The sequence below is a fragment of the Haematobia irritans genome, chromosome 1 (assembly GCF_050003625.1).
Source record: "Haematobia irritans isolate KBUSLIRL chromosome 1, ASM5000362v1, whole genome shotgun sequence".
Lineage (NCBI taxonomy): Eukaryota > Metazoa > Arthropoda > Insecta > Diptera > Muscidae > Haematobia > Haematobia irritans.
The window spans coordinates 248,231,610-248,257,739 of NC_134397.1; the positions used below are offsets into that span (position 1 = coordinate 248,231,610).

General features: G+C 29.1%; 1 protein-coding gene across 3 annotated transcripts in view; it reads right to left on the reverse strand.

Moving 5' to 3' along the window:
* Positions 1-18,859: 18,859 nt before the first annotated feature.
* Positions 18,860-26,130, reverse strand: part of LOC142219677 (carcinine transporter-like) — a 105,078-nt gene continuing 97,807 nt past the window's right edge. For all 3 annotated transcript variants that reach the window (XM_075288563.1, XM_075288567.1, XM_075288559.1), the window contains exons 8-11: positions 22,615-22,742; positions 19,968-20,054; positions 19,553-19,887; positions 18,860-19,331 (exon numbers count right to left, since the gene is read on the reverse strand). In XM_075288563.1, coding sequence (XP_075144678.1) covers positions 19,239-19,331; positions 19,553-19,887; positions 19,968-20,054; positions 22,615-22,742 — 643 coding nt within the window. In that variant the 3' untranslated portion in view covers positions 18,860-19,238. The remainder of the gene's footprint in view (positions 19,332-19,552; positions 19,888-19,967; positions 20,055-22,614; positions 22,743-26,130) is intronic.

Consider the following 26,130-nt stretch of genomic DNA (forward strand, 5'->3'; position numbering starts at 1 on the left):
ACAAATTTTGTTCAGCGATGAGGCTCATTTCTGGTTGAATGGCTACGTAAATAAGCAAAATTGCCGCATTTGGAGTGAAGAGCAACCAGAAGCCGTTCAAGAACTGCCCATGCATCCCGAAAAATGCACTGTTTGGTGTGGTTTGTACGCTGGTGGAATCATTGGACCGTATTTTTTCAAAGATGCTGTTGGACGCAACGTTACGGTGAATGGCGATCGCTATCGTTCGATGCTAACAAACTTTTTGTTGCCAAAAATGGAAGAACTGAACTTGGTTGACATGTGGTTTCAACAAGATGGCGCTACATGCCACACAGCTCGCGATTCTATGGCCATTTTGAGGGAAAACTTCGGAGAACAATTCATCTCAAGAAATGGACCGGTAAGTTGGCCACCAAGATCATGCGATTTGACGCCTTTAGACTATTTTTTGTGGGGCTACGTCAAGTCTAAAGTCTACAGAAATAAGCCAGCAACTATTCCAGCTTTGGAAGACAACATTTCCGAAGAAATTCGGGCTATTCCGGCCGAAATGCTCGAAAAAGTTGCCCAAAATTGGACTTTCCGAATGGACCACCTAAGACGCAGCCGCGGTCAACATTTAAATGAAATTATCTTCAAAAAGTAAATGTCATGGACCAATCTAACGTTTCAAATAAAGAACCGATGAGATTTTGCAAATTTTATGCGTTTTTTTTTTTTTAAAGTTATCAAGCTCTTAACAAATCACCCTTTATAGCCGGCCCCGCCCGTGTTTTCCTATTAATTCGTGTTTTCCTATTGGACTTTACGATTCGCATGAGAAAAGATTTCAATTTCATACCGTGAAACAAGTTGTCAAAATTACTAGAGAGAATCGGCGGAGCTGATCTATCAAAGACAATTTGTTTGCTTCTTTTTGTTTTATTTTCACCTAAACTAAGATTCTATTTCACGAATTCAAGATTTGAGCAAATTGGATTAAAACTGTCCCTCTTAATCATGGATGCATAAGATTGTTTTTTTTTTTTTTTTTTTTTTGATTAAGTAAAAAATGAGTCCATGTGTTTTAAAAACTATCATGAGTATAAAAAATTTAATTTTCGTTCTTATAACAACAATGTAGGTCCTTCTCTTTCCAATTCCCAAAGAAGGCACAGAATAATGTTTGCGGGCATTGTTTAGAAAGGAAGTGCAAGGCATTTTAGCATGCATGATAGGAGAAGGCATATGGGAAGGTGTTAAGGATCCCAAAATCATTGGTTAAGAAGTCATGATTTTTGCGGTACTTCGCAATTTTCCCGCTGGGATACCCTGTACCACAGTAGTGGTGAAAGGTATAATGAATCGTTTAAGAATGTATATTTCCAGTGTGTGTGCATATTCTGACATTTTCTATATGAAATTTTATGTGACCACTAACCTTTTTAATTTGATGATATTTCCAATTGGCTACACAAATATCAATGACGCATAAATTAATTAATAATTCGCTAATGAATGAATTTTTAGATTTAGTATCCATATGTTGTTGTGTGTATTGCGCTGTATATTTTCCATCATTGTTTTATTCATTTATTGAATCTGTGCAATTTGTTCGGTTTTCCAATTCATTGTTTCATTAAAGTTGTAAATTGAACTAAAGACTCCCCTGTCGCATTGGGTTCTACACTGTTAGAAAAATATGTTTTTCATATGTTCCGATATAAACAAAATGTGTTTCGGGCACGATTTTAAACCACAATATATTTAAGTGCGAACATGTAATGTTCCTGAACTAACACTAAATGTTTGGGACATATATGTTAATATGTTAGAATATATTATGTTTGGGGCATGAATGTTTCATAAAAATCATATGTGTGAATACAAACATACATAAATTTACAAATTTCGACTAAACATACATATGTTGTGATATTTTATTCAAAGCGACAGAGAGAGTATAGAGAGAAATAGTGATGGAAACCGGGAGAGTTGACGAAAGATATCAATATAACACAGCAAAAGAGTCAAAAGAGAACAATTTCTGTGAAGCCGCTTGTATGTTGTTTCGGAAAACTGTTTTATGATAAGGCCAAAAATTTGATATGTTTAAGTCTAAATATTATTTAATTTGAATAAAGAGAATATACATTCGGAACCAAGAGAATAGACATTTGAAAAACAAACAGCTTATGTTTTCGCCTTGAGAGCAGCATTTTATGTATGTGGACATGTGTTTTGTTTATCATTTTGGCATTATGGGCACAATTTTTTTCTTGGTTCGTTAAAAGAAATCAGGGGTCTTCATAAAAATAACGAAAGGCCACTATACTCTTTTTAGAGTTGGGACAGTAAACTGAAATAAGGAGGAAATAGTGAAAAATTACACAGTAAAATGTAAAAAACAAACTTTAGTTCCTCTTTATTAAAAAGTAGTCCACGAGGAGTTGACGGACACCATCAAATATAAAAGCGGGCATTAAGTTCGAGTTTTACAGCTAAAACAATTTAAAAAGTTTATTTTCTTTAAAATGAATTATTAAAGAAAAATAAAAGGCATTTTAGAGCGATGGTGTTAAATGCTAGTAAAAAACTGTTCACTCCTAAATAAATTTATGTTTATATTATAAAATTATGTATGTATGTTTATACTCGACTCCACGTTCTTCTTTTGTTAGTTTTTGAATTCCTTCCAAATTTTAAAGTTTTGTACAAAAACAGTTTTTTATTACAAGATTGTTATTTTTGCAATAAAAAATAATATTTTATCCAAAAATCAGTCAATTTCGTTTATATCAAGCACTGTTACTGACTATAAATCTTTAATAACGCAAATTTCGAAGTTTCATTTAAAAAAAATTAATATAGTATAAATATAAATGTGTAAATTAAAAAAAAAAAAAAAAAAAAAAAAAAAAAAAAATGTTCGGTCGGAGCAGGGATTGAACCCACGACCCTTTGCATGCAAGGCAGATATGCTAACCACTGCTCCACGTGGCAAACAAATGTATGTTTCTGTTAAATAATGTTATGTTTGCATAGGCTCGTGGGCGCTGCAAACTATGCTATATAAATGTAACTTAAAACGATAATTATCTACTGGTGACTATAACAGCTACGTAGCCCAGTGGATAGTGTGTTGGCTTACAAACTGTATGGTCCCCGGTTCGATTCTCCGTGCAGGCGAAAGGTAAAATTTAAAAAATTTATAAAAGTGAATAATTTCTTCAACATTATTTGTATTACAGAGAAAGGTGCCAATAACTAAAAAATTCGTGGAAGTGAAAATTACGAGTATGTTAGGGAATGAGCACAATCGTGTTTGGGAAAAATTCTTCCAAGCATATAATATTTTTGGCTCAAAATGCTTCCAAACATATAATATGTTCACATAAAACAAACATATTAATGTTTCGGCAGTATGCAATAATATATGTGCTTCCTGCAAAATATGTTTGGAACATATGTTAAAGAAGCGATTTTTTTTGAGGGTGTACATATTTCCCTGTGGCTTTTTTCTCACTCTCACTATCTCTCTCTCTCTCTCTCTCTCTCTTCCTCCATCTCTGTGTCTTTGAGTAAAAGAAAAACTAATTTCGAACAATGCAACGCGAGCAATGTGTGTCGAGGGGTTAGTTAGTTTAGCTTTTCGCTTGCCACTGACACCAAGCGACCACCTAGCATTGTGCGATAAAAATTTGATTCAGAACATCACATAAATCAAGAGAAGTAAAAGAAGAAAGTTTTGTACGAATTTATCAGCGCCACCAAACACAACAGTTTTCATAGTCACAAACACACACATACGCACATACACCTTTTGTTAGTATTACCAACACCTATGGAGATATGAAGGAATGCGAAAAAAAAGAAACAAAAACACAATCCCCTCCCCAATCGAACAATATTACAAACATAAATGAATTTAACAAAAGGTGTTCACAGGTATACAAATATCGATAAAGGAAGAAGCTAACACTTACCCACAAACATACATACACACATACATAACATTCATATGCATAGATATTGTGGGGCAAACAGGACAAGAACATAATTTTGTTGTATAAAATATTTACAATCATGTATTCATTGCATACATGACTTGTATACACGGTTGCCACTCGTGCTAAAAACTAATCTACCAAAATTTGAAGAACATTTTACCAAATTTACAAAAAACCCTTCTGTTTTATTTCTATAGAAAATTTTGCCAACATTTTATTTCTATAGAAAATTTTGCCAACATTTTATTTCTATATAATATTTGGTAAAAAATTTATGTCTATAGAGAATTTTGTTAAAATTTTATTTCTATAGAAAATTTTGTCAAAATTTTATTTCTATAGAAAATGTTGTCAAAATTTTGTTTCTGTAGAAAATTTTGTCAACATTTTATTTCTATTTCTCAAAAATTTGTTGCAATAGAAAATTTGTTCAAAGTTTTATTACTATAGAAAAATTTGTCAAAATTTTATTACTATAGAAAATTTTGTCAACATTTTTTTTTTTTCAATACACAATTTTGTCAAAATTTCATTTTTATAGAAAATTTTGTCAAAATTTTATTTCTATAGAAAATTTTGTCACAATTTTATTACTATAGAAAATTTTGTCAAAATTTCATTTCTATCAAAAATTAGTCAAAATTCTATTTCTATAGAAATTTTTGAAAATTTTGTCAAAATTTTATTATTATAGAAATTTTTGAAAATTTTGCCGAAATTTTTGAAAATTTTGTCGAAATTTTATTTGAATAGAAAATTTTGTCGAAATTTTATTTGAATAGAAAATTTTGTCTAAATTTTATTTCTATAGAAAATATTGTCAAAATTTTATTGCTATAGAAAATTTTATAAAAATTTTATTTTGATAGGAAATTTTGTCAAAGTTTTATGTCTATAGAATTTTTTGAAAATTTTGTAAAAAGGTTATTTCCATAAAAAATTTTCTCGAGATTTTATTAGAATTGAAAATTTTATCAAAATTTGATTTCTATGGCAAATTTTGTCAAAATTTTTTTCTATATAAAATTATCTTAAAATTTTATTTCTACAGAAAATTTTGTTAAAATTTATTTCTATAGAGAATTTTGTAAAAAGTTTATTTCTACAGAATATTTTGTTAAAATTGCATTACAATAGAAAATTTTGTCAAAATTGTATTGACATTTCTTAGAAAATGTTGTGAAAATTTTAGTTCTATAGAAAATTTTGTCAAAATTTTATTTCTCTAGAAATTTTTTTCAAAATTTTATCAATTTTTTTAAATTTTATTTCTATCGAATAATTGTGTCAAAATTTTATTTCTATAGAAAATTTTGTCAAAATTTTATTTCTATACAAAATTTTGTCAAAATTTTATTTCTATAGAAAATATTGTCAAAATTTTTTGCAATAGAAATTTTTTTCAAAGTTTTATTACTATAGAAAAATTTGTCAAAGTTTTATTTCTATAGAAAATTTTGTCAAAATTGAATTACGACAGAAAATTTTGTCAAAATTTCATTTCTATCAAAAATTAGTCAAAATTCTATTTTTATAGAAATTTTTGAAAATTTTGTCAACATTTTATCATTATAGAATATTTTGTCAAAAACGTATTGCTATTTCTTAGAAATTTTTATCAAGATTTTATTTTTATATAAAATTTTGTCAAAATTTACTTTCTAAAGAAAATTTTGTCAAAATTGTATTTTAATATAAAATTTTATCTAAATTTTATTTTAATAGAAACTTTTGTTAAGATTTTATTTCTATAGAAAATTTTGTCAAAATTTTATTACTATAGAAAATTTTTTCAAAATTTCATTTCTATCAAAAATTTTTCAAAATTCTGTTTCTATAGAAATGTTTGAAAATTTTGTCAAAATTTTATTATTATACAAATTTTTGAAAAGTTTGTCAAAAATGTATTTCCATGATAAATTTTGTCGAAATTTTATTTGAATCGATAATTTTGTCTAAATTTTATTTCTATAGAAAATATTGTCAAAATTTTATTGCTATAGAAAATTTTATAAAAATTGTATTTTGATAGGAAATTTTGTCAAAGTTTTATGTCTATAGAATTTTTTGAAAATTTTGTAAAAATGTCTATAGAAAATTTTGTCAAAATTTTATTTCCATAAAAAATTTTCTCGAGATTTTATTAGAATTGAAAATTTTATCAAAATTTGATTTCTATGGCAAATTTTGTCAAAATTTTTTTCTATATAAAATTATCTTAAAATTTTATTTCTACAGAAAATTTTGTTAAAATTTATTTCTATAGAGAATTTTGTAAAAATTTTATTTCTACAGAATATTTTGTTAAAATTGTATTACAATAGAAAATTTTGTCAAAATTGTATTGACATTTCTTAGAAAATGGTGTGAAAATTTTAGTTCTATAGAAAATTTTGTCAAAATTTTATTGCTGTAGAAAATTTTGTCAAAATTTTATTTCTCTAGAAATTTTTTTCAAAATTTTATCAATTTTTTTTTAATTTTATTTCTATCGAAAAATTGTGTCAAAATTTTATTTTGTCAAAATTTTATTTCTATAGAAAATATTGTCAAAATTTTTTGCAATAGAAATGTTTTTAAAAGTTTTATTACTATAGAAAAATTTGTCAAAGTTTTATTTCAATAGAAAATTTTGCCAAAATTTAATTACTACAAAAAATTTTGTCAAAATTTCATTTCTATCAAAAATTAGTCAAAATTCTAATTTAATATAAATTTTTGAAAATTTTGTCAACATTTTATCATTATAGAATATTTTGTCAAAAATGTATTGCTATTTCTTAGAAAATTTTGTGAAGATTTTATTTTTATATAAAATTTTGTCAAAATTTTCTTCCTAAAGAAAATTTTGTCAAAATTGTATTTTAATACACAATTTTGTCAAAATTTTATTTTTATAGAAAATTTTGTCAACATTTTATTTCTATAGAAAATTTTGTCAAAATTTTATTACCATTGAAAATTTTGTCAAAATTTCATTTCTATCAAAAATTAGTCAAAATTCTATTTCTATAGAAATTTTTGAAAATTTTGTCAACATTTTAGTATTATATAAAAATTTGTCAACTGTTTTTCTACAGAAAATTGTGCCAAAATTGTATTTCTATATAAAATTTTATTTCAATAGAAACTTTCGTTAAGATTTTATTTCTATAAAACATTTTGTAAAAATTTTATTAGTATAGAAAATTTTGTCAAAAGTTAATTTCCATCAAAAATTTTTCAAAATTCTGTTTCTATAGAAATTTTTGAAAATTTTGTCAAAATTTTATTTTTATAGAAATTTTTGAAAATGTTGTCAAAATTTTATTTTTATAGAAATTTTTGAAAATGTTGTCAAAATTTTATTTCCATGAAAAATTTTGTCGAAATTTTATTTGAATAGAAAATTTTGTCTAAATTTTATTTTGATAGGAAATTTTGTCAAAATTTTATTTCTATAGAATTTTTTGAAAATTTTGTAAAAATTTCTATCGAAAATTTTATCAAAATTTGATTTCTATAGCAAATTTTGTCAAAAATTTTTTCAAAATTTTGTTTCTTTAGAAAATTTTATTTCCATGAAAAATTTTGTCGAAATTTTATTTGAATAGAAAATTTTGTCTAAATTTTATTTTGATAGGAAATTTTGTCAAAATTTTATTATACCCTGCGACACTCTGTGTAACAGGGTATTATAAGTTAGTGCATATGTTTGTAACACCCAGAAGGAGACGAGATAGACACATGGTGTCTTTGGCAATAATGCTCAGGGTGGGTCCTTGAGTCGATATAGCCATGTCCGTCTGTCCGTATGTCCGTCCGTCCGTCCGTCCATCCGTCCGTCTGTCTGTGAACACATTTTTGTGATCAAAGTCTAGGTCGCAATTTAAGTCCAATCGCCTTCAAATTTGGCACATGTTCCTAATTTGGGTCAGAATAGAACCCTATTGATTTTGGAAGAAATCGGTTCAGATTTAGATATAGCTCCCATATATATCTTTCGCCCGACATGCACTAATATGGACCCAGCAGCCAGAGATTTATACCGATTTGCTTGAAATTTTGTACAAACATAACACTTAGTCGTATAGCCAAGTGTGCAAAATTTGATTGGTATCGGTTCAGATTTAGATATAGCTCCCATATATATCTTTCGTCCGATATGGACTTATATGGCCCAAGAAGCCAGATTTTTGGCCGAATTTTGTTGAAATTTTGCACTAGGAGTACAATTAGTAGTATAGTCAAGTGTGAAAATTTGATTGAAATCGGTTCAGATTTAGATATAGCTCCAATATATATCTCTCGCCCGATATGGACTAATATGGTCGTAAAAGCCAGAGTTTTGGCCCAATTTGGTTGAAATTTTGCACAGGGAGTAGAATTAGCATTATAGCTACGCGTGTCAAATTTGGTGGAAATCGGTTCAGATTTAGATATAGCTCCCATATATAGCTTTCGCCCGATTTACACTCATATGACCACAGAGGCCAATCTTTTATTCCGATTTAATTGAAATTTTGCACAGGGAGTAGAATGAGCATTGTAGCTAGGCGTGCCAAATTTGGTTGAAATCGGTTCAGATTTAGATATAGTTCCCTATATATGTTTTTCTGATTTCGACAAAAATGGTCAAAATAGCAACATTTTCCTTGTAAAATCGCCACTGCTTAGTCGAAAAGTTGTAAAAATGGCTCTAATTTTCCTAAGCTTCTAATACATATATATCGAGCGATAAATCATAAATAAACTTTTGGAAGTTTCCTTAAAATTGCTTCAGATTTAAATGTTTCCCATATTTTTTTACTAAAATTGTGTTCCACCCTAGTGCATTAGCCAACTTAAATTTTGAGTCTATAGATTTTGTAAAAGTCTATCAAATTCTGTCCAACTCGAGTGATATTTAAATGTGTTTGGGACAAACCTTTATATATAGCACCCAACACATTTGACGGATGTGATATGGTATCGAAAATTTAGATCTACAAAGTGGTGCTGGGTATAATATAGTCGGCCCCGCCCGACTTTAGACTTTCCTTACTTGTTTCTATAGAATTTTTTGAAAATTTTGCAAAAATTTCTATAGAAAAATTTATCAAAATTTGATTTCTATAGCAAATTTTGTCAAAAATTTTTTCTATATACAATTTTCTTAAAATTTTATTTCTACAGAAAATTTTGTTAAAATTTATTTCTATATAATATTTGGTAAAAAATTTATTTCTATGTTTCTTGCTATTTCTTTGAAAATTTTGTGAAAATTAGTTAGTTCTATAGAAAATTTTATCAAAATGTTATTACTATAGAAAATTTGTGTCAAAATTTTATTTCTATAGAAATTTCTGTCAAAATTTTATTTCGATAGAAAATGTTGTCAAAATTTTTTCTATAGAAAATGTTGTTAAAATTTTATTTCTATATAATATTTGGTAAAAAATGCATTTCTATAGAATATTTGGTAAAAAATTTATTTCTATAGAGAATTTTATTTCCATAAAAAATGTTGTCGAAATTTTATTTGAATAATTTTGCCAAAATTTTAATTCTATAAAAAATTTTGTTAAATTTTAATTTCTATAGAAAATTTTGTTAAAATTGTATTTCTACAGAATATAGAATTTTAATTCTATATATAATTTTCTTAAATTTTTTTTTATTAGAAAACTTTGGTAAAAAAAAAATATTTCTCTAGAGAATTTTGTCAAAATTTTATTTCTATAAAAATTTTTGAAAATTTTGTCAAAAAGTTTTTTTTTTTTAAGAAAATGTTGTCAAAATTTTATTTTTGTATAAAATTTTTTAAAAATTGTGTTTATATAAAATTTTTTCAAAATTTCATTGCTATATAAAAATTTCTTAAAATTTTATTTCTATAGAAAATGTTGTCAAAATAATATTTCTATAGAAAATTTTTGTCGAAATTTTATTTCAATTTATCAAAATTGCATTTCCATAGAATTTTTTTTTTAAGTTTTATTTCTATAGAATATTTGGCAAAAAATTTATTTCCATAGAATATTTGGTATAACGTTTATTTCTATAGAGAATTGTGTCAAAATTTTATTTCTGTATATAGAAAGTTGAACTACCACTTGGTTGGAGAGAAAGATTTGACAAAATCTACCAAAAAGTCAAGAATTCTACCAATCAACCAAACATTACAAAATCTACCATATTTGGTAGAATTCTACTAACTGTGGCAACAGTGCTTGTATACCCTCAATCTCTCCTGCTCACTTTCTCCATCAAGGTCTCGTTGTTGTTTGTGTTGCTTTGAGTTTAACGGGATGTAAATCTCCTACCAACTTGCATGGCACGCATAAAATCCAATTTTGTGGTTCCTCAACCAAGTGAGTGTAATTTATAAAAAAATCACCTTTGTGAAATTAACCCTATTATGTTGACGAAGCTCCAAAAAAAAAACACACACACACACACCAAAACACCAACACAAAAACACATGCTTAAAATCACATAAACAAGATAGCACTATCCCAGATATGTAAGAAGACAGGCCTAGCCACTAAGTTTGCCTTTTCATTTGGCACCGTGGTACTATGGTCAGCATGTCCGCCTTGTTTATAAAGGGTCATGGGTTCAATCCCAGCTTCGACCGAACCCCAAAAAGTTTATCAGCGGATTATTCCGCTGAGTGTTTCACCGCAATGTGAAACGCCATGTAGACTCGTCTAAATGAAGAAGATCCTTTGTCATTGAGCTAAACATTGCAGCACTCATTGATGAGAGAGAAGTTCCCAATCGTGGTGTCATAATGGACGGAATAATCAAAATGAGCCCAAACTAACGGACTGCCACTATACGTAACCTAACCTATTATAGAAATATTTTCATTTTGATGTAAATTAGGATACCCAACTCGTTTCACTACTTTTAAGTTTTTTTCGCCTTCGCATAACCCTCTCTCTTTGCATCGACTGTAGTCATATATTTGTCCAAAATTACGCATATCCACCTGACAGTCTCATCTGCATATAAAAGCTGTGGCAAAAAGATTTTTTTTTTTACTTCTTTTTGAATGTCGAAGTGATTTCCTCCGTTTGTCGATGTTATTATAGTGCTGCGCAACAACAAAAACATCAACAACAGCAACTCTCACTAAATCAATTTGTTATTTCTGACAGAGGGTATGATAGACCTCATTTAAGGTAGAGTTTATATTTTAAACACAGCCCCTGTCTTCAGATGATGATGATGGAAACTTTTTCGGTGGTTCCCAGCAAATCCAGTCTGCCATCAGCCATCAGCGAACCATGCTTGAAGTCAATCCATCAGGCATATTATCAAGCCACCAATCGACCAACAATCTGTCTCCCTACTGTGTGTTCACCCTAAAGCCATCTGTGAAAGGATTGTGGAAGTAAATTGCAGAGCTACGGCCCATAGAACATGAAATGTGTATTATGTGGCTGTCAGGTATTTTTCACCGTGAAATTTATTTAAAGTGATTGAAATACACAGCTATTGTTTGCCTTTATCGACAAAGATATTGGCAATTTATTCAATGCAATGTCATAAAAATATCCTTTAAAGAGAGCGACATTTAGTTGAAAGGATTTCAGTGATTTCAGGGACATGTTTATGGATGCGATGAACTGCTTCAGGTAATTTCTATGAAAAATCGATAGAAATTTAAAATAATAGCAAAAACTAACAGTGGTTTTTATTTCCCTCAAGAATGTTTATCGATGAATGTAAAATATTGAATGAAAAATTTTTGCAAAAAGATTCATCATTTTCAACAGATATAAAATTTTTACAAAAAATTTTATAAAAATAAAATTTTGACAAAATTTTCTATAGAATGTTGTCTATAGAAATGTTGACAAAAATTTTTATAAAAATACAATTTCAACAAAACTTTTTATAGAAAAAAATGTAGACAGAATTTTCTATAGAAAAAATATTTTGACAAAATTTTCTATAGAAATAATATTTTGACAAAATTTTCTAAAGAAAAAAATTTTGACAAAATTTTCTATCGAAATAAAATGTAGAAAAAGTTCTCTATATAAAAAAATGTTGACAACATTTTCTGTAGAAATAAAATTTTGACAAAATTTGCTATAGAAATAAAATGTTGACAAAATTTTCTATAGAAATAAAAGTTTGAAAAAAAAATCTTTAGAAATAAAATTTTGACAAAATTTTCTATATACATGAAATTTTGACAAAATTTTCTATAGAAATAAAATTTTGACAAAATTATCTATAGAAATAAAATTTAAAAAAAATCTATAGAAATAAAATTTTGGCACAACTTTCTATAAAAATAAAATTTAGACAACATTTTTGTTAAAAAAAAATTTTGACTAAATTTTCTATAAACTAAAATTTTGACAAAATTTTCTATACAAATTAAATTTTGGCAAAATTTTCTAAAGAAATAAAATGTTGACCAAATTTTTTATAGAAATAAAATATTGACAAAATTTCCCATAGAAATATAATTTTGACAAAATTTTCTATAGAAATAAAAGTTTGAAAAAATTTTCTTTACAAAATAAAATTTTGGCACAATTTTCTATAAAAATAAAATTTAGACAAAATTTTTGTATAAAATACAATTTTGACTACATTTTCTATTTAATAAAATTTTGACAAAATTTTCTATACAAATTCAATTTTGACTAAATTTTCTAAAGAAATCAAATGTTCACAACATTTTCTATAGAAAGAAAAATTTTGACAAAATTTACTATAGAAATAAAATTTTGACAAAATTTTCCGTAGAAATAAAATTTTGACAAATCTTCAATAGATATAAAATGTTGACAAAAATTTTTTTATTTCTAAAAATTTTGACAAAATCTTCTATAGAAATAAAATTTTTACAAAATTTTCTATAGAAATAAAATTTTGACAAAATTTTCTATAGAAATAAAATTTTGACAAAATTTTCTATGGAAATAAAATTTTGAAAAATTTTTTGACATCTATTCCATAGATATAGGTTAGGTTAGGTTAGGTTATGTGGCAGCCCGATGTATCAGGCTCACTTAGACTATTCAGTCCATTGTGATACCATAGTGGTGAACTTCTCTCTTATCACTGAGTGCTGCCCGATTCCATGTTAAGCTCAATGACAAGGGACCTCCTTTTTATAGCCGAGTCCGAACGGCGTTCCACATTCCAGTGAAACCACTTAGAGAAGCTTTGAAACCCTCAGAAATGTCACCAGCATTACTGAGGTGGGATAATCCATCGCTGAAAAATTTCTTGGTGTTCGGTCGTAGCAAGAATCGAACCCACGACCTTGTGTATGCAAGGCGGGCATGCTAACCATTGCACCACGGTGGCTCCCAAAATATAAAATGTTGACAAAATTTTCTTTAGAAATAATATTTTGACAAAATTTTCTATAGAAATAAAACTTTGACAACATTTTCTATATAAATTAATTTGTGACAAAATTTTCTATAGAAATAAAATTTTGAGAAAATTATCTATAGAAATAAAATTTTGGCACAATTTTCTATAAAAATAAAATTTAAACAAAATTTTTGTATAAAATAAAATTTTGACAAAATTTTCTGTAGAAATAAAATTTTGACAAAATTTTCTATAAAAATAAAATTTAAACAAAATTTTTGTATAAAATAAAATTTCGACAAAATTTTCTATAGAAATAACATTTTTAAAGAATTTTCTATAGAAACAAAATTTTGGCACATTTTTCTATAAAAATAAAATTTTGACAAAATTTTTGTATAAAATAAAATTTTGGCAAAATTTTTTATAGAAATAAAATTTCGACAAAATTTTCTACAGAAATAAAATTTTGACAAAATTTTCAATAGAAATAAAATGTTGACAAAATTTTCTATAGAAACAAATTTTTTGACAAATTTTTCTATAGAAACAAAATGTTTGACAAAATTTCCAAAGAAATAAAATGTTGACAAATTTTTAATAGATATAAATTGTTGACAAAATTTTCTTTAGAAATAAAATTTTGACAAAATTTGCTAGAGAAATAAATTTTTAGCATAATTTTCTATAGAAATAAAATTTTGACAAAATTTTCTATAGAAATAAAATTTTGAGAAAATTATCTATAGAAATAAAATTTTTAAAGAATTTTCTATAGAAATAAAATTTTGGCACAATTTTCTATAAAAATGAGATTTAAATTTAAAAAATTTTGACAAAATTTTCTTTTGAAATAAAATTTTGACAAAATTTTCTGCAGAAACAAAATGTTGACCAAATTTTCTATAGAAATAAAATTTTGACAAAATTTTCTATAGAAATAAAATTAAGACAAAGTTTTCTATAGAAATAAAATTTTGACAGAATTTTCTATTGAAATAAAATTTTCACAAAATTTTCTATAGAAACAAAATTTTGCCAAAATTTTCTATAGAAAAGAAGTTTTGACAAAATTTGCTATAGAAATAATATTTTGACAAAATTTTCTATCGGAATAAAACTTTGACAAATGTTCCATAGATATAAAATGTTGTCAAAATTTTCTATACAAATTAAATTTTTACAAAATTTTTTATAGAAATAAAATCTTCACCAAATTTTTTATGGAAATAAAATTTGTACAACATTTTCTATAGAAATAAAATTTTGACAAAATTTTCTACAGAAACAAAATGTTGACCAAATTTTCTATAGAAACAAAATGTTTACCAAATTTTCTATAGAAATAAAATGTTGACAAATTTTCCATACACAGAAAAAAATATCACCAAAATATTTCCAATTAAAAAGTTAATTGAAGTTGAAATTTTTTTCAATTAATAAATTAATTGATACAATTAACTTTTTAATCATGATAGAAAATTAAGTTAATTAAGTCAATGATTGAACATTTTAAAATTTTTAATTAAAAAATTAATTGATACAATTAACTTTTTAATCAAATTCGGAAGACTAATTCAGTTAAAACAAGTATATACAGCAGTAAGTTCGGCCGGGCCGAATCTTAAATACCCACCACCATGAACCAAATATTAGGGGTTCTTTTGAAATTTCAGGAGGGCTTGAGGACTTGAGGACACTTCCCGAAGATAAATTTAAAGATTTCACCTATGAGGACTATATCAGATTCTGGATTTATAAGAACCATTTTTGTTTGCGTTTTAGAGGAATCATCAACATCTCTTGTGAGTGTGCAAGAAAATTATAAAATAATGTCTTGATTTGAAATCTTAAATCTGTAGAAGTAAAATCTGGAAATTTTACATTGAGTTTCAAGCAATTTTGATGATCAGTGCGCCTTCTACACCCTCAAGAAGTGAAGTCGGTCTATATGGAGGCATTACCAAATGGGCCGATAAAAACTTAATCCGATACACGTTTTTGTGAGCCTAAAATACCAGAATATTTACAATTTCAGGCAAATCAGATAAAAACTACGGTTTCTAGAAACCCAAGGAGTTCAATCGGGAGATCGTTCTTATGGGGGCTATACTAAAATATGGACCGATACTCACCGTTTTCGGCACACCTCTTTATGACCCGAAAATACCTCTAGATTTCCAATTTCAGGCAAATAGGATAAAAACTTCGGATTCTGGAAGCCCAAGAAGTAAAATCGGGAAATCGGTCTATATGGGGGCTACACCAAAATATGGACCGATACTCACCATTTTCGGCACACCTCTTTATGGTTCTAAAATACCTCTAGATTTCCAATTTCAGGCAAATTGGGTAAAAACTACGGTTTCTAAAGGGTGATTTGTTAAGAGCTTGATAACTTTTTAAAAAAAAAAACGCATAAAATTTGCAAAATCTCATCGGTTCTTTATTTGAAACGTTAGATTGGTCCATGACATTTACTTTTTGAAGATAATTTCATTTAAATGTTGACCGCGGCTGCGTCTTAGGTGGTCCATTCGGAAAGTCCAATTTTGGGCAACTTTTTCGAGCATTTCGGCCGGAATAGCCCGAATTTCTTCGGAAATGTTGTCTTCCAAAGCTGGAATAGTTGCTGGCTTATTTCTGTAGACTTTAGACTTGACGTAGCCCCACAAAAAATAGTCTAAAGGCGTCAAATCGCATGATCTTGGTGGCCAACTTACCGGTCCATTTCTTGAGATGAATTGTTCTCCGAAGTTTTCCCTCAAAATGGCCATAGAATCGCGAGCTGTGTGGCATGTAGCGCCATCTTGTTGAAACCACATGTCAACCAAGTTCAGTTCTTCCATTTTTGGCAACAAAAAGTTTGTTAGCATCGAACGATAGCGATCGCCATTCACCGTAACGTTGCGTCCAACAGCATCTTTGAAAAAATACGGTCCAATGATTCCACCAGCGTACAAATCACACCAAACAGTGCATTTTTCGGGATGCATGGGCAGTTCTTGAACGGCTTCTGGTTGCTCTTCACTCCAAATGCGGCAATTTTGCTTATTTACGTAGCCATTCAACCAGAAATGAGCCTCATCGCTGAACAAAATTTGTCGATAAAAAAGCGGATTTTCTGCCACTGTCAAAGCATACTGAGCATCTTTCTCTTTGACACCATGTCTGAAATCCCACGTGATCTGTCAAATACTAATGCATGAAAATCCTAACCTCAAAAGAATCACCCTTTATAAGCCCAAGACCCCAAATCGGGAGATCGCTCTATATGGGGGCTATACCAAATAAGGACGGATACTCACAATTTTTGGCACACGTATTTGTGGTCCTACAATACCTCTAGATTTCCAATTTCAGGTAAATTTAATAAAAACTGCGGTTTCTATAAGCCCAAGAAGTAAAATCGGGAGATCGGTCTATATGGGGACTATACCAAATCATGGACCGATACTCACCATTTTTGGCACACCTCTTTATGGTCGTAAAATACCTCTAGATTTCAAATTTCAGGCAAATTGGAAAAAAACTACGATTTCTATAAGCCCAAGACCCCAAATCGGGAGGTCGGTTTATATGGGGACTATATCAAAACCTGGACCGATATAGCCCATCTTCGAACTTGACCTGCCTGCAGACAAAATACGAGTTTGTGCAAAATTTCAGCACGATTGCTTCATTATTGAAGACTGTAGCGTGATTACAACAGACAGACAGACAGACAGACAGACAGACAGACGGACATCGTTATATCGTCTTAGAATTTCTCCCTGATCAAGAATATATATACTTTATATAGTCGGAAATCGATATTTCGATGTGTTACAAACGGAATGACAAACTTATTATACCCTCGTCACCATTCTATGGTGGTGGGTATAAAAAGTGCTGATTTTTTTTTTTAAGTTTTAATGAAAAATGTATTTCAACCAATCATTTGTTAATCCAAATAAAAACTTTAAGCCAATTCAGAAAGTAATTAAATATAGTTACCTTTTTTAATTAATAAATTATTTGAGTTTTACAATCAACATCAATTAAATTTTTAATTGAATCAATTAAAAAATTAATTGAAATTTGCTGAAAAAAATCAATTAATTTTTCAATCAAGAATTTTTTCTATGCCCAATTAAAACTGTGATTGATACTATCATTTTCGTGATTGAAGACATTTCAATTAAAAAATTAATTGGATCAATTAATTTGGTGATTGAATCAGAAAAAAAAATTTTTTGTGTGTAGATATAAAATGTTGACAAAATTTTCTATAGAAATTAAATTTTGACAAAATTTTGTATAGAAATTAAATTTTGACAAAATTTTGTATAGAAATAAAATTTAGACAAGATTAGGCTAGGTTAGGTGGCAGCCCGATGTATCAGGCTCACTTAGACTATTCAGTCCGGCATAAGCCGGCTATCATGTAAAACGTTTTTTCGAAAGGTTCAAGTGTGGTTCATTGTTGGGTTTAATGAACTGCCTGAATTTATTCCGATAATTGGTTGATAGTTTTGCTGCAAGTAGAGGATGCTGATGAAGAATGTGGTAATTCCGAATCGTGCGTCCATCCAACCATTTTGCAGTCTATACACCCAAAAAAACGTGAACCCACCATTGAAGAAAATGTAGGTTTATTTTAGATAATTTTAACTAAAATAGTTTGCTAATTGCAACATGTTACAAATAAGTTTATAATTTTTGTCATATTGAAGAAATTTTATTTAAAATAATTAATTTTTTTCTCTAATTTAAGAAAATTTCATATGTTGAAACAAAAAATTGGATTTAAAAATTGTTCAAATGTCTTTAGCGCTGTACGAAGTTTAAGACAGGTGCAAGTTACTTTACTCATTTGAGAGACTTATGAACTCAATTTAAGCAAACTTCTGTCATTTTAGGAAAATATGAACTAATTTATTTTTTAGTAAAATTGTGCACTATATTTGTATACAACTTTTTTTCTTATTTTTAGTTCACGTCATTAAAGTTTGCAAACAATTAAGGGACCATTTACTCATATTGTGCAAAATTTAACTAAATTCAACTAATCTTCATGAACTAAAATAAAGTTCAGTTGGCATTAAAAACCCCTTTTTTCTGGATGTAGGGCTTTGCCCAAATAAATTTGACAAACATTCTTTTCCTCTGTTGGTTTTTAAAGAATTTTCACTTGTAGTTTAGTCAATGCATGGTTTTAAGCTGAAATCAAAAAAACAACAACAATGATTAAAAAAAACTAACAATATTGCAATTAATACACCCAGAGAAGGAAGATGATCACCTCAAACATGTTTTAAGATCAAAATATTATTTTTGGGTGGTGACCTTGTAACATGGTTCTCGCAACCATGTTATTTTCTCGGAAATCGTGTATCTGATTTCGGCAAGCAGGTTATATTTGACGAGAATATAACATTTTAGTGGCAAACATGTTACATGGTCACCATACAAAAATAACATTTTGCTATTGAAACATGTTTGAGGTGATCATATTCCTTCTCTGCGTGTACTTTTCTGTGTCATTTTTTCTCAATGTGAACCCCGTTAGAGAACCAAAAACAAATACAACAAAATTTGCATTTAAAAATAATCTTATTCCAATTTAATTAAAATATTTCTTATTTAATTAATTTAAATTAAATTCACATACAAATAGATCTATATACAAAATTCAAATATCTGTAAAATTATATACAATCGTACATAGAAAGTAATTTGAAAAAAAATAATTGAACTAAAATTAAATAGAAATATCTTAAAGTACATACATCACATTGTCACCCTCGTTTTGTTTTCGATTGTTTTCTACATGGACAAAGGAACTAAGGAAGCGAAAAGAATATCCATCCGCTTCCATTGAAATCATCAAATACTGAAGAAGGAAAAGAAGAAATTTAGCCTAAAAAAATCACAAAGCCAAAATGATGGCATAAACAATGAAAACTCTATGCCTTATGGGGCATATTCGGCTTTATTTAATTTCTCTGTTGTTTCATCCGTTTTGGCAGGTGTGGGTGCTGGAGCCTTAGGTAAACTGAAGAATTTCTATAAAAAAAAGAAAAGAAAATACATTCTTAATAAGATACAAAATTTTTACAAAAGATAAAGAATTTCTTTATATCATAAAAAAAAATATCCCTAGCAAAACTCCTCTATATTAAGCTATGCCAAATGCTAGCTAAGCCGGCAAGCGTTGTTATGCCAAAATTCATTCTCCAAAACCGCAACAAAAAAATACACTCATCATCACCATCATCATCACTTACATCATGTCTGCCAAAGTTACGAGCCTCTTCCATGGTATCGGGTAACTTCTTATGTAAGGTTTCGGGTAAGAATAAAGCTCCCACCGCGCCAAAGAAGAACAACGCTCCCAGAATATAATAAGGACTGCGGATGTCTACCGTGGTGCCTAAATAGACCAGATATGGTGCCAAAATACCAACAGCATTGGCCAGGATGGTGCCAAGGGCAATGCCCGTCTGACGCATACATGTGGGATAAATTTCCATACCCTGTAAGCTGGCAGTGAAGAATGTGACAGCATTTAAAAATTTGATGAATGCAGCCAAACCCATGACAATTATTTCATATTTTTCCTCTAGAAAATTAGGAAAATAAAAAAAAATTTTAAATTATTTTTTTTTTTTAATTTTTATTTTTTGAATATTCTAAATTTACCTGTTGCCAATATAATCAATGGTATACATGCCAAAAATGAGACAAAGAATGAGGAGCTATTGGTGAAACGTCGGCCAAATTTGTCACCTGTAGGGATGTTTAGATTTTTATTACACTCGTGGAAAAATCTTGGTTATAGTAATTTGTCATTCAAATAAAGCCAACAAAACAATTTCATAAATACAATGAAATGTTTCGTTATTGTTGCAATTTTTTATACCCTCCATCATAGGATGGGGGTATATTAACTTTGTCATTCCGTTTGTAACACATCGAAATATTGCTCTAAGACCCCATAAAGTATATATATTCTGGGTCGTGGTGAAATTCTGAGTCGATCTAAGCATGTCCGTCCGTCCGTCCGTCCGTCCGTCCGTCTGTTGAAATCACGCTAACTTCCGAACGAAACAAGCTATCGACTTGAAACTTGGCACAAGTAGTTGTTATCGATGTAGGTCGGATGGTATTGAAAATGGGCCATATCGGTCCACTTTTACGTATAGCCCCCATATAAAGGGACCCTCAGATTTGGCTTGTGGAGCCTCTAACAGAAGCATATTTCATCCGATCCGGCTGAAATTTGGTACATGGTGTTGGTATATGGTCTCCAACAACCATGCAAAAATTGTTCCATATGGGTCCATAATTATATATAGCCCCCATATAAACCCATCCCCAGATTTGGCTTGCGGAGCCTCTAAGAGAAGCAAATTTTATCCGATCCGGCTGAAATTTTGTACATGGTGTTAGTAGGTCTCTAACAACCATGCAAAAATTGGTCCATATCGGTCCTTAATTATATATTGCCCCCATATAAACCGATCCCCAGATTTGGCTTGTGGAGCCTCTAAGAGAAGCATATTTCATCCGATCCGGCTGAAATTTGGTACATGGTGTCAGTATATGGTATCTAACAATCATGCAAAAATTGGTCCACATCGGTCTATAATTATATATAGCCCCCATATAAACCGATCCCCCGATTTGGCTTGCGAGGCCGCTAAGAGAAGCAAATTTCATCCGATCCGGCTAAAATTTGCTACATGGTGTTAGTATATGGTCTCTATCAACCATACAAAAATTGGTCGACATCGGTCCATAATTATATATAGTCCCCATATAAACCGATCCCCCGATTTGGCTTGCGAGGCCGCTAAGAGAAGCAAATTTCATCCGATCCGGCTGAAATTTTGTACGGGATGTTAGTATATGGTCTTTAGCAACCATGCAAAAATTGGTCCACATCGGTTTATAATTATATATAGCCCCCATATAAACAGATCACCAGATTTGACCTCCGGAACCTCTTGGAAGACCAAAATTCATCTGATTCAGTTGAAATTTGGTATGTGATGTTAATATATGGCCTCAAACTCCCATGCAAAAAATGGTCGATATCGGTCCATAATTATATATAGGCCCCATATAAACCGATCCCCAGATTTGACCTCCAGAGCCCCTTGGAAGAGCAAAGTTCTTGCCATTCGGTTGAAATTTGGTACGTGATGTTAGTATATGGTATCCAACAACCATGCAGGAATTGGTTCCTATCAGTCCATAATTATATATAGCTCCCATATAAACCGATCCCCAGATTTGACCTCCGGTGCCTTTTGGAGGGGCAAAATTCATCCGATCTGCTTGAAATTTGGTACGTAGTGGTAGTATATGATATTTAACAACCATGCCAAAAGTGGTCCATATCAGTCCATAATCGTACATAGCCCCATATAAACCGATCCCGTGATTTGGTTTTGGAACCTCTTGGAGAAGCAAATTTCATCCGAGTGTGTTGAAATTTGGTACATTGTGCTAGTATATGGTCGTTAACAACCATGCCTAACTAGGTCCATATCGGTCTATAGTTATATATGGCCCTCAGATAAATCGATCCCCAATCACACAAAAATTGGTCCATATCAAGTTCATAATTGTATATAGCCCCCATATAAGCGACCCCCATATTTCAATTCTGGCTCTCTACGTACAAAAAGTCCATATCGATTCGTAATTATTTGTAGACTTAACTATACATAACTTTTTTGTCTAATATATACCATGTATGGACTAAATCACAGTCTTTCGTAGAAGTTTCTACGCAATCCATGGTGGTGGGTACATAAGATTCGGCCTGGCCGAACTTGCGGCCGTATGTACTTGTTTATTTTAAAACTCAATTAAAACTTTAATTGCAAAATTTTTTTTCGTGAAATATTTTTATGTGTATTTTCATTAATTTTCTTAACCGACTTGGTATTTTTAATTTGAATAAACAGTGAGTGTTTGATATACATTTTTTATTAAAAATTAAAAAAAATTCCATCATTTTTTAAACTGACCTAGTCTTCTGAGGTTCATTAAAATTAAAAATTTTAATTAAATTTATTTATAAATTAAATAAAAATTTAAAAAAATTCAATCACTTGACTTGATTAACTTAATGTTTCTATCTTGATTAAAAAGTTTATTGTATCAACTAATTTAAAAATTGCAAATTTTTTCAACTTCAGTCAACTTTTTAATTGGAAATTTTTTGGTGATATTTTTTTCTGTGTAATGAAATAATTTTGTTGGCTCAATTTTAATATTTTTAGTTTGTTCTTTTTTGTCTCCTAACGCAAAGTTTCTTGTGATTTTTGATACCTACCAATATATTTTCCCAGCATGTATGCTGGAATTTCCACAATACTCTGCATAAGAAAATTCAAGAAAGGATTTCCATTCATTCGAGAACTGAACAGCACCAATGTAAAGTATGAAACAGCTACAACGCACCTGAAAAAAATATATTTTTCGGAATGAGCATAACGGAGAACACATAAAAACATATTCTTGTCAAAAATATGAAAAGAGGCTCAAAGCCCAAATGAAACAGGGCCCCAAAAGGGCAACGTTTGATAGTTAAAATGAGGCCCATGAAACTAAGCCCCAATAAAATGTAACTGAAACATGAAAATCACTCCCAAAAAACAAATAAGGACTAATTTTCACATGGCATCACAGAAAAAATATGAAACTAAAATCTCAAATGAAACAGGGCCCCAAATGTGGAACGACGCTTCACAATTAATATGAAGCCAATGAAAATGTACCCCAATGAAATATAACTGAAGAAGGGAACCACCGTGGTGCAATGGTTAGCATGCCCGCCTTGCATACCCAAGGTCGTGGGTTCGATTCCTGCTTCGACCGAACACCAAAAAGTTTTTCAACGGTGGATTATCCCACCTCAGTAATGCTGGTGACATTTCTGAGGGTTTCAAAGCTTCTCTAAGTGGTTTCAGTGCAATTTGGAACGCCGTTCGGACTCGGCTATAAAAAGGAGGTCCCTTGTCATTGAGCTTAATATGGAATCGGGCAGCACTCAGTGATAAGAGAGAAGTTCACCAATGTGGTATCACAATGGACTGAATAGTCTAAGTGAGCCTGATACATCGGGCTGCCACCTAACCTAACCTAACCTAATTGAAGCATGAAAATCAACCTCAATCAACAAAATTATGACTAATTTCCACATGGAACCACAAGCAAAAGTATGAAAATAGGCCCCTGGAAAATGAGCCCCAAAACCCCAAAATCGAGCGACGCTTCATAATTAATATGAGACCTATGAAAGTAAGCCCCAAAAAATGTAACTGTAATAAAAAAGGACTCATCTCCACATAGAACCTCTTAATGAATATGAGCCAAATAAAACTGAGCTCACACGAAATATAATGAAAATCGACCCCAAAATAAAATTTTGAGAACACGAATACCACTCGAGCCAAAACTAATCTACCAAAATTTGGAGAACATGTTACCAAAAACCTACCAAACAAAAAAGTCTTATTTTTAAAAATTTTAGTTCTAAGAATCTTTTTTAATTCTATAGAAAATTTTGCCAAACTTTTATTCCTATAGAAAATGTTGTCAACATTTTATACCTTATAGAAAATTAATGAAAAAGAATATCAGAACAAAAGGCGCTATGAAAATTAGCCCCAAACCTATATGAAATATGATCCCAAAAAATTATATGGAAAACAACAACACCAAATTTGTTTGCTGTTACCACCATTGTTAAATCCCAGAAAGCGAAAAGAGGCCCCAACAGAAATTAATTGCAATCCCAAAACGGAAATTGGGGTTTATTTTCTATTAAAATGTTTGGGGTCTGAACATGGACCCTAAGAAAATGAGCCACAAAACCCAAATGAAGCAGAGCAACAAATGTGAGGCGACGCTTTATAATGTATATGCGCCCCATGAAAATATTCCCCCACCCCTCGGCCTGACCGCTTTTTCGGCCATATTTACTTGTTTTTTCATTGGAAACAATACAGAAAATGGTACTAAAGTATAAAATTTATCAAACCTGGTGTATGGGAGTTTTCGTGATAAGGAACTAGGAGTAAAAAATTGTAATTTCAACTTGCATGCTTTGTTGGACCCTACTAAAGTTTCAGCCTGAAATCTCCCTAGCAACCATATCATCCTTGGCGATATAAACATCGAGGTCCTTCTAGCAGACACCAAAATCTATATTTTTTTATCACCAAAAAATTGTGTATAATGTTCTCTCCCACTGGTCAGTGTTTTCCGTATTTTACAACTAGAAATCAGGTATAAAAAATACAATTTTTAAGAAAGTAAAAAAAGGTATTTCTTTGAGCAAAAAAGTACTTTTCACTAAATTTCAACAAAAATTCCATTGGAAGATTATTGTCAAGACTGAATTTTAAAGAAAATAAAATTTTGTTTGCCAACTCGCCAATTTTAAATATTTTTTGTTTTTAGTTTTATATGGTACTTCATTCACGGTATGTTACTTCATAAATTTTCTGTAGATAAATAAAAACAAATTTTTGACAAACATTTTCTAAAGAAATAAAATTTAGGCAAAATTTTCTCTAGAAATAATATTTTGATAAAATTTTCTACAGAAAAAAATTTTTGACCAAATTTTCTATAGAAATAAAATTTTGACAAAATTTTCTGTAAAAAGAAAATATTAATAAAATTTTCTATAGAAAGAAAAATTTGACAAAATTTTCTCTAGAAATAAAATGTTGACCAAATTTTCTATAGAAATAAAATTTTGAGAAAATTTTCTCTAGGAATAAATTTTTGACCAAATTTCCTATAAAAATAAAATTGTTGACAACATTTTCTATAGAAATAAAATTTTTGACAACATTTTCTATAGAAATAAAATGTTGATAAAATTTTCTATAGAAAGAAAAATTTGACAAAATTTTTTTTAGAAATAAAATTTTAACAAAATTTTCTCTAGAAATAAAATTTTAACAAAATTTTCTCTAGAAATAAAATGTTGGCAAAATTTTTTATAGAAATAAAATTTTGGAAAAATTTTCTATAGAAGTAAAATTTTGAGACAATTATCTCTAGGAATAAAATGTTGACAAAATTTTCTCTAGAAATAAAAATTTGACGAAATTTTCTATAGAATTAAAATTTTTGACAAAATTTTCTATAGAAATAAAATTTTGATAAAATTTTCTACAGAAATAAAATTTAGACAAAATTTTACTCTAGAAATAAAATTTAGACAAAATTTTCTATAGAAATAAAATTTTTGAAAATTTTCTCTAGGAATAAATTTTTGACCAAATTTTCTATAATAAAATGTTGATAAAATTTTCTATAAAAAGAAAAATATAACAAAATTTTCTCTAGAAATAAAATTTTGGCAAAATTTTCTATAGAAATAAAATTTTCTATAGAAAGAAAAATTTGACAAAATTTTCTGTAGAAATAAAATTTTGACAACATTTTCTCTAGAAATAAAATTTTGAAAAAATTTTCTATAGAAATAAAATTTTGACAAAATTTTCTATAGAAATAAAATGTTGATAAAATTTTCCAGAGAAAGAAAAATTTGACAACATTTTCTCTAGAAATAAAATTTTGACAAAATTTTCTCTAGAAATCAAATTTTGACAAAATTTTCTATAGAAAGAGAAATTTAGACAAAATTGTTTATAGAAAGAAAAATTTAGACAAAATTTTCTATAGAAATAAAATTTTGACAAAGTTTTCTTTGGAAATACAATCTTGACAAAAATGTCGGTAAAAATTAAAATTTGACAAAATTTTCTATAGAAATAAAATTTTGACAACATTTTCTTTAGAAATAAAATGTTGACAAAAAAAGGACGCC